We start from the raw sequence: 14,977 nt of genomic DNA on the forward strand, positions 1-14,977 counted from the left end.
ACTAGCTAGTTCACTTGCTGGCACAAACAAAGGTATTTTGCAAGTTTCAGAGCCTAGGCTGAATACCTCAAATACCCTTGTAGCCTGTATCTTTACCCTCTTGGTTCTGGGACCACAAAGCCAAAAAAAAGCCTGGTAAGAAAGACCAAGGGTGCAGGAGGCCCAGCCTCCAACTTGGCCATCAGCTGAAAGCAGCCTCAGGACTGAGCTTAGGCAAGATAAGCAAAAAAATCATCCAGTCGACTCACAGAGAATTCAGTTTAGTTCAGTTCAGTCGCTCAATCATGTCCGACTCTTTGTGACCCCATGAACCACAGCACGCCAGGCCTCCCTGTCCATCAGCAACCCCCGGAGTACACCCAAACTCGTGTCCATTGAGTCGGTGATGCCATCCAACCATCTCATCCTGTCGTCCCCTTCTCCTCCTTGCCCTCAATCTTTCTCAGCATCAGGGTCTTTTCAAATGAGTCAGCTCTTTGCATCAGGTGGCCAAAGTATTGGAGTCTCAGCTTCAACATGAGTCCTTCCAATGAACACCCAGGACTGATCTCCTTTAGGATGGACTGGTTGGATCTCCTTGCAGTCCCTTGCAGGGACTCTCAAGAGTCTTCTCCAACACCACAGTTCAAAAGCATCAATTCTTTGGTGTTCAGCTTTCTTTATAGCTCAACTCTCACATCCATACATGACCACAGGAAAAACCATAACCTTGACTAGACGGACCTTTGTTGACAAAGTAATGTCTCTGTTTTTTAATGTTGTCTAGGTTGGTCATAACTTTCCTTCCAAGGAGTAAGCGTCTTTTAATTTCATGGCTGCAATCACCACGTGCAGTGATTTTGGAGCCCTAAAAAATAAAGTCAGACACTGTTTCCACTGTTTCCCCATCTATTTCCCATGAAGTGATGGGACCAGATGCCATGATCTTAATTTTCTGAATGTTGAGCTTTAAACCAACTTTTTCACTCTCCTCTTTCACTTTCACCAAGAGGTTTTTCAATTCCTCTTCACTTTCTGTCGTAAGGGTGATGTCTTCTTTGTATCTGAGGTTATTGATATTTCCCCCGGCAATCTTGATTCCAGCTTGTGCTTCTTCCAGCCCAGCATTTCTCATGATATACTCTGCATATAATTTAAATAAGCAGGGTGACAATACTCAGCCTTGACATACTCCTTTTCCTATTTGGAACCAGTCTGTTGTTCCATGTCCAGTTCTAACTGTTGCTTCCTGACCTGAATAATAGGTTTCTCAAGAGGAGAATAAATTTTATCAATAGTTTAAAGCCACTTAGTTTCGTGGTGATTTGCTACACAGCAATAAATAACTAGAAAACCTGGAAATTTTCCCTGATCTCTACACCTACACCAGATTCCTTTTACACATGTCATCAGAGAATCTGTCCCTTCTCTTTAAAGCATTTACATTATTTGTAATTTTTCAATGATGAAATACCTACTTGATTAATACTCATCTCTCTCACCAGACTGTATGTCTATCAAATGTGAAAACATGTTTGTTTTGGCTCATCATTGTATCCACAGGGCCTAGTATAGAACAGGGTCATAGCAGACACTCAAATGTTTATTGATCTCTAAGCACATCAGAGACTTAGAGTCTGTAAGTGAATTCTTAAGCTAAATTAAGTTTAAGCTTTGAATATCAAAACTTTAAAAATTTCACCCATTTACTAAGAATTGTTTCAAAACATATTATATACTTCCCCTGCTTTGAGTATAAAAAAATTGTAATATGCTATAATTCAAGTCTTTAAAAAATTTACATATTTATTATAATTTACTGTTATCCTTTCCTCTTCTGATGACTTCCTGAGTAATTGTGTAATTACTAAGAGTTTTAGGCAATAAACCAAATTTGTCCTACTATAGGGACTGTTCTAGTATTAGAGACAAGTATAGATAATCAAATAAACTTGGCAGGTATCTATGAAGTGCTTACTATATTCATAGCATTATGTGCTCTGACAGTAATCTTTTTAAAAAATATAGATGTATAGTTGTCATAATTTAGCTTGAAATTTATTGGAAAGCTAAAATATGGGCATAAATGATAACAGATGGTATGTCATCTTATTCCATACTGGTCTGAATATCTAATAACATTAAATGTTAAGAGTAGCTTGAGGTTCAAAGAAGGAAGGAAATGTAATATACTTCTAGACCAAACATAAAATTTTAAATTCAATAGTTACCACATGGTTCAAATTTCAACAGTATATAAAAGGCATCAGTAAGAAGTCTCCCACTCCTTCCTGTCCCGAGCCACCTATTTTTCCTTGTCCCAATCAATATTATTTATTTTCTGTATTTTTCAGAGTTATCTTATGTATAACAAATAAAAAAGGTAATTTCCCCCTCATTTTGCTCAAATGGAGGCATTAATATGCACAGTACTCTGTACTTTGCTTTTATACTGAGCGCACACCTTGAATGTTTTTGTTGTAACAAAATATAAAGAGCCTGATTATTATTTCAACATCTACAGAACAGTCCCTAATATAGATATAAGATACAACCAGTCCTCTACTTATAGATATTTATGTTGTTTCCAGTTTTTGCTATTGCAATGTTGTAATGAAGAACCATGTAGATAACATCATTTCACATGAATGTGAGTATATCTATGGGATAAAATTAATATGCTGGGTCAATATTGCTGGATCAATACAAGTCTTATCTAGGAACTGCCTAATAACTGAGCCTACGGAATAGGCTTGGATGCCAGTGATCCCAAGAGAGTGAAATAGGGAAGGAGAGAAAGTCAATGGAAGGATATGCTTCCTAGCTCGTTGCTAACAAAAGTGTGATCCACAATACCCATCACCTGAAGTTTTTTAGAAATGTAGAATCTCAGGCTCCACCCCTGACTTACTGATTAAGAATCTACATTTGACCAAGACTCTGAAGTGGGTTTTTTTTTGGCCGTGCCATGCTGCATGCAGGATCTCAGCTCCCCAACCAGAGATTGAACCCTGTGCCCCTTGCAATGGAAGCATGAAGTCCTAACCACTGGACCACCAAGGAATTCCTGATCCTGAAGTGTTTGTATATAAAGTTTGAGAAACAATGATATATAGCAATTGTTGTTGCAGGCAACAGGGGATCAGTCTTGCTGGGTATCCCCTGAAGAGCTACAGAGCATACAATTTGAATTATTCACCTAAAGGGCTAGATCAGGGATATACTTAATTACTGGTTCCCGTCTCCCGTTGGTCTTGGTCAAGGTTTGTGCCCTGGGATACTCCCTTTCACTTCCAGGTTTGCATAACTGTGGGTACCCGGGGTGGAGCAGCAGTGAAGCCTCAGAACAGAAAGTGAGAAGTATGTGTGATGTGGCTGCGGAAAGTGTTGTCAGGTTACACCCGCGTGCAGCTGCATGCTGCAGGGATGGCTGAAGCACACACACGGGTCAAGAGGACATGAGGTGGGGCACCAGAAGGGTATAAAACATTGCTAGCACATACTCAATGGAGTGCTGTTTTCCAAATTGTAGTTTTCTCCCCTAGCAACCTAGAGAAATACATTTAGTGGCTTACAGTCATCATTAGAAAACAAGAAAGGAGAAAAATATAAAATATCAGAACATATTTAATATGGTATGTATTCATTTTTGAAACTTGTTTCAGTTCTACATATGTGAGTGTACTGGGTTATAGTATAAAAAGAACTTGCTCTGGGTCTGTCAAAAAAGTTTGAAAAACACAGCGAAAAGTGCCAATATATTCCCTTTCCAGGAATGGAGTACTTCTTTCCTACATCCTTGTTAAAATAGTACAAACTTCCTCTTTTTTGCTCCCTACTAAAATGTACTGATAGAATATGGTCTGACACTGTAGTTTTTTTTTTTTTTATGTATTTATTTGGTTGCACTGGGTCTTAGTTGCAGCATGTGGGATCTAGTTCCCTGCCAGTGATTGAACCTGGGTCCCCTGCATTGGGAGCATGGAGTCATAGCCTTTGGACTACCAGGGAAGTTGAGACACTGTAATTTTAATGTCCATTTCTCTTAAATGAAGTTGAGGACTGTTCATCAAATAAGAGGCATTTGTATTTGCTTTGTGAACTACCTAATCTTATCCTACATTTAGCTATTTTTAAAAAATCAACTAGCAGGAACTCTGTAAAAGAAAAATTAGAGTAAGAGTATGATATAAACTGTCTTTTGCCCTTTGATTTTGTAGAGGATGAGATGGTTGGATGGCATCACCGACTCAATGGACATGAGTTTCGGTAAACTCAGGGAGTTGGTGATGGACAGGGAGGCCTGATGAGCTGCAGTCCACGGGGTTGCAAAGAGTCGGACATGACTGAGCAACTGAACTGATGATAATTTTTTTTTTTTTGATAATTTTTAATATATAGAAATTTTGCATTTTTATGGAACTAAATTATTTTATGACTTCTAAATTTTATATCCTCACTGCCCTGATGAGGTTATAAACTAATTCTTTCAGGGCTTACTGTAGTATTTTAATGGCCTCATTTTCTTTACTTTCAAATCTTTGATCCATTTGGAATGTATACCGGCATACCAGGATGTGATATATAGATCCAGCTTTTTTGCAGCAAACTTCCTGGTTGTTATCCTAACATCATATACCGAATAAACACTATGACTCATATTGTTTAATTCTTTTGATACTGTGTCAATTAAATAGCCTTCAGTTATCTTTTGGTCTTAGGACTAACAGCATTTTATATAAATATATATATATATATATATATATATATATACACACACACACACATACACACACCTTCAGTTCTACCCCAGTAACTATTTTTATTTCAATTTTTCTATATTTAAGAATGATTCATGATTTGCTTTTTTTAAAAAAAGGCTTAAATAAAACATTTGAAACAGAAAATTTAATCATGCTTTGAAATAGCTCAAGTAGTCAGAAGCCCTAACTAACACCTTTCTCCTTCTATTCACTTCTCTACCCTGCTGTCTCTTCCTCCCCAAAGCAATAGTTTGTACTTGGTAGGAGGGAGCAGGCATTTCTTACTGAACTGCAACAGAAGAAGTCCCTCATATTAAAATTAAAAAAAAATTCTCCATAAATAGTCCAATGCAGCACTTTCTTACTTCCATTGGTATAGGACAGTGTTTGGCATATTACTGATAGAGTAATGTCCCTGCAATTGAACTGCATTAGAGCCAAAGAAAAAAAAAATGCTCAGTCAACCTTTCATTTTTTTGGATAACATATTATAAATTTTAATTTGAAAAAATTAAAAATATTCTATTTTATTAAAACAAGAAAATATATTTTATCTATATAATAACATATGAAGATTATGTTAAGGTTTGAATATCTACAAAGAAAGACAAAAGTTTACATTTTCATTGTAATCACCGTGATGTCAAAAGGCTTTTAATCATATGGAATGTCTGTTGTTCTGATTCTCGTTTTTATATGTCTTAAAAGGAAGAATCAAGGATTTACAAAGCTTATAAGAAACTGATTAGAGCTATAAAACCAAAATAAAATATTGTAGGAGAGGGAGAAACATAGTATGAAGAGCTTATTCTTCAAATATACTTACCACTTGCTTTAAAAAAAAAACTTCTTGAGATAGTCAGTTAAGAACACTCCCAATCTGGCCTTAGCCTCTCCCCAGACTCATCTCTCATTATTTCAGTTACAACAGAATATTGGCACTGCTTGGTCTCCAGGGCCCTGGTCACATTTTAAAATTCTGTCAGGAATGCCCTAACATACTTTTTAATTTTGAAATTGTCCTCTATCTTCAGGTTCATCTCATGTTACTTCTATCCTTCTAATCAGAATCAATTGTTTTTTACTTCTGTGATTCCATGTATATACCTGAATTATAAGTTTTACTTATTCATTTATTTAACTATCAATATATACCAAATATATATTGGTATATATACCACGAGGGCTTCCCTCGTGGCTCAGGCGGTAAAGCGTCTGACTGCAATGCGGGAGACCTGGGTACGATTCCTGGGTCGGAAAGGTACCCTGGGGAAGGAAATGGCAATCCACTCCAGCACTCTTGCCTGGAAAATACCATGGACAGAGGAGCCTGATAGGCTACACCCCATGGGGTCGCAAAGAGTCGGACACGACTGAGCGACTTCACTTCACTTCATATACCAAGTACCTACAGTGTGCTAGGCATTGCCCTAAGGCTGGAGCTACAAAGGTAAATGGAACATGGAACTTAATGTTCATATTCATCATAGTCTAACTCGTACTTTGCATTGTTATTTAAGTGCCTATTCTTCCAGAGATTTGTGAGTTCCTTGAAGTCAGGGCCCACACTTCCAAAAAAAGCTTCTTTGCCCATGTTGAACATCTATTATATTACCTTTAGAATGGCAGCAATTGGTTTTAATACCTGGCTTTGTCATTTACTGACACTGTGAATGTGAATAAAGCACTAACCTTTCTGATTCGTTTTCTCACATATAAAATGGAGATAATAGTACCTATGTTATACATAATTTCAAAAAATAAAAAGTATACTTTGAACCATAGAGGTCCTTTAAAAATCCTCTAAATAATAATAATAGTTGCAATAGTAATTAATGACATTTTCACTTCTATTGAACTGAATTACAACTGGGCCATTTATTTGCCTTCATGAATAGAGATTAACTATTCAATGACTAAAGAAACTAATACAAAATCAGTCAGTTCAATTCAGTCGCTCAGTTGTGTCACACTCTGCAGCCCCATGGACTGCAGCATGACAGGCTTCCCTGTCCATGGCCAACTCATGTCCATTGAGTTGGGGATGCCATCCAACCATCTCATCCTCTGCCGTCCCCTTCTCCTGTCTTCAATCTTTCCCAGCATCAGAGTCTCTTCCAGTGAGTCAGTTCTTTGCATCAGGTGGCCAAAGTATTGGAGCTTCAGCTTCAGCATCAGTCCTTCCAATGAATATTCAGGACTGATTTCCTTTAGGATGGACTGGTTGGATCTCCTTGCAGTCCAAGGGACTCTCAAGAATCTTCTCCAACACCACAGTTCAAAAGCATCAATTCTTTGGTGCTCAGCTTTCTTTATAGTCCAACTCTCACATCCATACATGACTACTAGAAAAACAATAGCTTTGACTAGATGGACCTTTTTTGGCAAAGTAATATCTCTGCTTTTTAATATTCTGTCTAGCTAGGTCATAGCTTTTCTTCCAATGAGCAAGCGTCTTTTAATTTCATGGCTACAGTCACCATCTGCAGTGATTTTGGAGCCCCAAAATAAAGTCTGTCACTGTTTCCATTGTTTCACCGTCTATTTGCCATGAAGTGATGGGACCAGATGCCATGATCTTAGGTTTTTGAATGTTGAATTTTAAGCCAGCTTTTTCACCCTCCTCTTTCACTTTCATCAAGAGGCTCTTTAGTTCTTCTTCACTTTCTGCCATAAGGGTGGTGTCATCTGCATATCTGAGGTTATTGATATTTCTCCCGGCAATCTTGATTCCAGCTTGTGTTTCTTCCAGTCCACCATTTCTCTTGATGTACTCTGCACAGAAGTTAAATAAGCAGGGTGACATCATACAGCCTTGACGTACTCCTTTCCTGATTTGGAACCAGTCTGTGCTTTCGTGTCCATTGCTTCTTGACCTGCATACAGATTTCTCAGGAGGCAGGTCAGGTGGTCTGGTATTCCCATCTCTTTCAGAATTTTCCACAGTTTGTTGTGACCCACACAGTCAAAGGCTTTGGCTTAGTCAATAAAGCAGTAGTAGATGTTTTTCTGGAACTCTCTTGCTTTTTCAATGATCCAAAGGATGTTGGCAATTTGATCTCTGGTTCCTCTGCCTTTTCTAAATCCAGCTTGAACATCTGGAAGTTCACAGTTCATGGACTGTTGAAGCCTGGCTTGGAGAATTTGGAGCATTACTTTGCTAGCATGTGAGATGAGTGCAACTGTGTAGTAGTTTGAACATTCTTTGGCATTGCCTTTCTTTGGGATTAGAATGAAAACTGACCTTTTCCAGTCCTGTGGCCACTGCTGAGTTTTCTAAATTTGCTGGCATATTGAGTGCAGCACTTCCACAGCATCATCTTTTAGGATTTGAAATAGCTCAAAAATAGTTCTCGTTTTTTAAAAAACAACACGGTGGAGTAGGAGGACATGTGCCTATCTTCTTTGAGAACTCCAAAATTACACCTCGCTGCTGAAAAATCACCGACAGGAGAATGTTGGATCCTACCAAAAGAAGATACTGCACATCCAAGGGCAAAGTAGAAGCCCCAGCAAGATGGTAGGAGGGGTGAAACTGTGTTTAGAATCAAACCCCATACCCACCAGAGACGCTCGGACGGCTCAAACAAAACCTTGTTTGTACCAGGACCCGGAGACCCCACAGAGACTGAGCCAGACCTGCCTTTGAGTGCCTGAATGTCTTCTGTGGTGGTACAGGTCAGCACTGGCCTGCCGCAAGGGCAGGGGCTCTGGGTGCAGCAGACCTGGATCATACAGCATGTGGCAAAAGCCCTCTTGGAGGAGGTTGCCATTAACCCCACCATAGAGCTGCTGAGCAGAAGACCCACAAACTGCAGAACAATTATACCAAATGATGCAAACCATTAAGTAACAAAACTGTAAAGTCCTTCATAAAACAGATTTAGATTTATTTTTTACAGTGGTATCTCACCAGCTAATGGCCTAAACTTATTTCTCTAGTTAGATTTAGATATCATCTTCTATGTAACCCAGTACGACATACTGTTCATGGTTCAACAGAGAAACAGAAACACTAGGAGGTATATATATAAATAAAGTATTATTAAAGGGATTTGACATATGCTATTATGGGAGCTGGCTGAGCAATCTTTGTATATGATGACGTAGTTTGAAGTCCACAGGGAAAGCAGTTGAGAAGGGATGATGGAGGGATAAGGACAAGCTGACACCCAAGAGCACAAGCTATAACCCACATGGATGGGCTCATTTCAGGTCTCACTGCCTCCAACCTGGATGCAATGAGTGTCCTTCAGGAGATGCTAGGACCCTTTATCACAGAGCTAAACATGTCCCTGGCCCAGGGGTAAGAGAAAGCAAAGAGGATAGGGAGCAAAGTGAAGCAGTGCTAAGAAGGAAATTCTGGGAAGCACAGTTCATCCTAACCAAGCTGACATACTGCAGAGACACCACAGTCCCTCCCTTGTTAACTAGGCACCCATACAATTTCTTTAAATCATAGTTAACTCCTAAATGGAGACAAAAAGTCGTGCTGAAGCCTGACAAATACAACTATACAACAAATATGCTAACCCTTTCCCTAAAATAGGATACAAAGTCTCTTGTTTTGTCTTTGGGTGATGTTCACATTCTTCAAACTGATCCAAACTCCCCCTTGGTATACTGAGATACCAAGATATATAAAATTAACTATTATTAACATGTCTTATATTAAATGGTAGGGGAATGAGACAGTGGGAGAAAACAAAAATACTTGGTTAATATATACAAAAACATTCATATAAAAAGGGGAAAGGAGGATTCCCTGGTGGTTAAAAATCCTCCTGCCAATGCAGGGGACATGAATTTAATCCCTGGTCTGGGAAGATTCCATATGCCTCGCAGCAATTAAGCCTGTGTACCACAACTACTGCACCTGTGCTCTAGAGCCCATGAACAGCAACCACTGAGCCCAAGAACTTAGAGCCCGTGCTCTGTAACAAGAGAAGCCATTGCAATAAGAAGCCCATGCACCACAACTAAAGAGCAGCCCCACTCACAACTAGAGGAAGCCCACATGTAGCAATGAAGACCCAGCACAGCCAAAAAGGAGCAGGGGGGAATGAATATGTTTATATCACAACTACTACAATGCTCATTTCTGAACCTGGTCACGTGGTCATACCGAGTATTTATAACTACCTTTTCCCACAACCATTCCATGTTTCCTTTGCCCTCAACAAGTACCTATGCTAGTTATAGCTCTTTTATCTGGTAAGGTGGCCCAAACTTTTATTCCTGAAGTGCTATTTAAATTGGGGTTTTAAATTGATTTAATCACAGGTCAGGGGAGTACTGCATTCCGGATGTACTCTTTGTTACCCACATTATATAGCATCAACCCAATCCTTCCCTAATAGGCTCAGTCTAACAATAATTCCTCTTCTCTATCTGTTGATTTACAAAGTGGCCATAAGGAGGCAGTCCCAACTTCCACTTCAATGGTATCATGTGTGTCCTCAGGTAGAAGCATTCATCTCTTTGGAACTAAGACCTCTAGACCAGCAGATCCTAAAGTTTCAGAGACGGGAAGCAAAAATTTTGGTAGTGGATCACTAGTAGTAATTATATGTGAAGCCACTTTCACTTCCACACCCTGACTTCTGGACTGTGAATCCTAGTTATGTCAAGAACTAGCACAATAAATCAAAAACTGATTTAGAGCACACACAGCCTCCTGGAGGACACTGCCCCAATCCTACAAGGCTCTGCCACCTAGCTGCACTGTAACCAAGTCTTCAAAAGGCCATTCTTGCATGTTCTCAAGCCAGCTGCCTCAGGGTGACAGGGCGACGGTAGGGCAGGTGAAACTGGTAACCACGAGCCCACTGCTGCACTTCATTTGCTGTGAAGCGAGTTTTTTAGTCAGAAATGATGCTGTGCAGAATAGCACGGTGGTGAAAAAGGCAATAAGTCCATGGACGGCAGTTTTACTAGAAATAACGTGAGTAAGGAAGGCAAATCCATATCCAGAGAAAATGTCCATTACACTAAGAACAAGGCACTGCCTTTTCCATGATGAAGAAAAGTGGTCCAATGTAATTAATCTGCCACCTCTTGGAGAATGGTGCCACTGTTTCAAGTGTTGTACCCTAAACTACCTTAGTAAGTGGAGGTCCATATTGCTGAGCCAATGCCCCTTGCCCCTTTTGTTCATCAACAAACATATACTTTCTAGTAATTATGCTTCTCTGATTGAATTCTCCATTTGGTATGGAGGAACAGTCTTAAAGACAGGTTCTGAGAGTTGGTTCTGGGTTATCTGGAACTGGCTCTTCCATCTTGCTTTTGTAACACACTTTTACTTTTGTATTTAAAACACTGAGAAAGTACTTACATAAAATTGAGTAAACTTTTTGATGACAAACACAAAGTATTCAGGTTATACTTACTAAAGAATGAATCAACATTTTAAAACAACTTTTCTGAATCTCGGGAGGTACATTTGCAAAGCTTCTCTCAGACCAAAACCTTGCAAAGTGCTTTACAATCCACCTATTGAAAATCAAAGAATCTCAAGTTAAAGAAATGAAAATAATTTTCATTATAATATATTCAATAACATTTTGGTTTTCAATGATATAAATTTTAAATATGTATGTTTTAACTAACCCTAACAGTTAATTTTGTGAGTGCTGTAATGGACTTAAGTATGTTTGTAAACACATATTTTAAACCCACTTTGGGTTATGTGCATGGATTTTAACGTAAGTAACCATGGTTCAGCTAAAAAAGTCGATCCCAAGCATCTTGAGTAATATCTAAGTCAATACTTCTTCTCAATTGTTGTAACTAGTAGAGCATTAAGCTACTTACATTGTGCTTAAGAAAATAGGCCAAGTCTAAAATTTCCCAGAAACTTAGGAGAATGGAAGAACAAAATCCCTAAATCAATAGTATCAGCACTACTTCAGATCACTTACTTCATGCAGTCAGCAAAAAGACTTTCCACTCCAACTGAATGAGCAATAATCAGGCATTCTAATATAGATGCCAACCTTCTGGAAACAGGCTAAAATTGACAGAAAACACTACATTTACTCTTTATCAACTTATAAGGCTGAAAATATTTGGTTCATAAAAATGATCTGATTTATATACCTAAACTACAGAATATATGTAATACAAAAGTATTTATTCTTTTAAAATCAAGTATCACTGATAACCTTTAGTTTTTATAGCATTTGAGTTCTTTTAGCTGCCAGAATGTACAGTTTTTATTCTAATTTCTTTTAGCATAAATAGTTTCTAGACTAAATGTAGTATAATAATTCCTAGCACATCATACTGCAACACAACCATAGGGTCTAATCTGCTTCCTAAAGTAGAAATATAAGTACATGTGCAATGGGAGAGCCTACACTGACCTCAGGCAAAATGACAGAATTTAATTAGATCATGATTATATGAACATATTTTTTAAAGTACATATACAGAAGTAATGAACTAAAACAATAAATAAATAAAATGTAGACACAAGTATTGAAAAACTCACTGTTCTTCATATTAAACCTCAGGCAGTCAGTTTAATTCAGTTCAGTTACTCAGTTGCGTCCAACTCTTTGTGACCCCACAGACTACAGCACGTAGGGCTTCCCTGTCCATCATCAATTCCTGGAGCTTGCTCAAACACAAGTCCATTGAGTTGGCGATGGCATCCAACCATCTCATTCTTTGTTGTACCCTTCTCCTCAGCCTTCAATCCTTCCCAGCAGAAGGGTCTTTTCCAATGAGTCAGTTCTTTGCATCAGGTGGCCAAAGTATTAGAGCTTCAGCATCAGTCCTTCCAATGAATATTCAGGACTGACTTCCTTCAGGATGGACTGGTTTGATCTCCTTGCAGTCCAAGGGACTCTCAAGAGTCTTCTCCAACACCACAGTTCAAAAGCATCAATTCTTTGGTGCTCAGCTTTCTTTATAGTCCAACTCTCACATCCATACATGACTACTGGAAAAACCATTGCTTTGACTAGACAGACCTCTGTTGGCAAAGTAATGTCTCTGCTTTTTAATATGCTGTCTAGGTTGGTCATAGCTTTTCTTCCAAGGAGCAAGCATCTTTTAATTTCATGGCTTCAGTCATATCTGCAGCCCCCCAAAATAAAGTCTGTCACTGATTCCATCGTTTCTCCATCTATTTGCCATGAACTGATGGGACCAGATGCCATGATCTTAGTTTTTTCAATGTTGAATTTTAGGCCAGCTTTTTCACTCTCCTCTTTCACTTTCATCAAGAGGCTCTTTAGGCCTTTTTCACTTTCTGCCATAAGGGTGGTGTCATCTGCATATCTGAGGTTATTGATATTTCTCCCGGCAATCTTGATTCCAGCTTGTGTTTTATTTCCAGCACAGCATTTTGCATTTTAACTCTGCATAGAAGTTAAATAAGCAGGGTGACAATATACAGCCTTGATGTACTCCTTTCCTGATTTGGAACCAGTCTGTAGTTCCATGTCAAGTTCTAACTGTTGCTTCTTGACCTGCATACAGATTCAGGAGGCAGGTCAGGTAGTCTGGTATTCCCATCTCTTGAAGAATTTTCCACAGTTTTTTGTGATCCACATAGTCAATGCCAATTGCTAGCCAATAGCATGCCTTTGCTAGCATGTGAGATGCGTGCGATTGTGTGGAGTTTGAACTTTCTTTGGCATTGCCCTTCTTTGGGATTAGAATGAAAATTGACCTTTCCCAGTCCTGTGCTGAGTTTCCAAATTTGCTGGCATACTGAGTGCAGCACTTTCACAGCATCATCTTTTAGGATTTGAAATAGCTCAACTGGAATTCCATCATTTCTACTAGCTTTGTTCATAGTGATGCTTCCTAAGACCCACTTGACTTCGCATTCCAGGATGTCTGGCTCTAGGTGAGTGATCATACCACTGTGGTTGTCTGAGCCACAAAGGTCTTTTTTGTGTAGTTCTTCTGTGTATTCTTGCTACCTCTCCTTAATATCTTCTGCTTCAGTTGGGTTGTGCATCATTGTGCCCATCTTTGTATGAAACGTTCCCTTGGTATCTCTAATTTTCTTGAAGAGATCTCTAGTCTTTCTCATCCTATTGTTTTCCTCTATTTCTTTACAATGATCACGGAGGAAGGCTTTCTTATCTCTCCTGCTATTCTTTGGAACTCTGCATTCAAATGGGTATATTTTTCCCTTTCTCCTTGCCTTTGGCTTCTCTTCTTTTCATAGCTATTTGTAAGGCCTCCTCAGACAACCATTTTGCCTTTTTGCATTTCTTTTGTTTGGGGATGGTCTTGATCACTGCCTCCTATACAATGTCACAAACCTCCATCCATAGCCCTTCAGATACTCTATCAGATCTAATCCCTTGCATCTATTTGTCACTTCCACTGTATAATTGTAAGGGACTTGATTTAAGTCATAGTTGAATGGTAAGCCTCAACATGTGCTACATAATGCCTGTGCCATGTATTTTCAGGTTTTGGACTATGTTCCTAGGCACATCTATTGCCCTACTGGGGTGAATACAATTCAGTTTCTCTTTGTACGTATTCACTAGTTGTGATCTGAATTTATACACTTAATAAAGACCAGCAATCAGCCAATTTGTATATATAGTGTCTAAATATGTACTTCTGAAGATACTGTGCACTCAGAAGGGCAAAAGCTTCTTCAAAAATGCCTCCACCATCAGTTCAGTTCCAACTCTTTGCAACCCCATGGACTGCAGCACAACAGGCTTTCCTGTCCATCACCAGCTCCCGGAGCTTGCTCAAACTCATGTCCATCAAGTCGGTGATGCCATCCAACAATCTCATCCTCTGTCATCCCCTTCTCCTCCTGCCCTCAATCTTTCCCAGCATCAGGGTCTTTTCAAATGAGTCAGTTCTTCACATCTGGTGGCCAAAGTATTGGAGCTTCAGCTGCAGCATCAGTCCTTCTAATGAATATTCAGGATGGATCTCCTTTAGGATGGACTGGTTGGATCTCCTTGCAGTCCAAGGGACTCTCCAGAGTCTTTTCCAATATCACAGTTCAAAAGCATCAATTGTTTGGCACTCAGCTTTGTTTATGGTCCAGCTCTCACACCCATACATGGCTACTGGAAAAACCACAGCTTTGACTAAATGGATCTTTGTTGGCAAAGTAATATCTCTGCTTTTTAAAATGCTGTCTAGGTTGGTCATAGCTTTTCTTCCAAGGAGCAAGCATCTTTTAATTTCATGGCTGTAGTCACCATCTGCAGTGATTTTGGAGTCCCCAAAAATAGTCA

General features: G+C 39.1%; 1 protein-coding gene across 3 annotated transcripts in view; it reads right to left on the reverse strand.

Moving 5' to 3' along the window:
- BTBD8 (BTB domain containing 8) overlaps positions 1 to 14,977 on the reverse strand; it is a 92,591-nt gene that overhangs the window by 18,722 nt on the left and 58,892 nt on the right. For all 3 annotated transcript variants that reach the window (XM_040232325.1, XM_040232326.1, XM_040232327.1), the window contains 2 exons: positions 11,666 to 11,754; positions 11,135 to 11,237 (listed from right to left, as the gene is read on the reverse strand). In XM_040232325.1, the coding sequence (XP_040088259.1) occupies positions 11,135 to 11,237; positions 11,666 to 11,754 (192 nt within the window). The remainder of the gene's footprint in view (positions 1 to 11,134; positions 11,238 to 11,665; positions 11,755 to 14,977) is intronic.

The sequence above is a fragment of the Oryx dammah genome, unplaced genomic scaffold, assembly GCF_014754425.2.
Source record: "Oryx dammah isolate SB20612 unplaced genomic scaffold, SCBI_Odam_1.1 HiC_scaffold_28, whole genome shotgun sequence".
Classification (NCBI taxonomy): Eukaryota; Metazoa; Chordata; class Mammalia; order Artiodactyla; family Bovidae; genus Oryx; species Oryx dammah.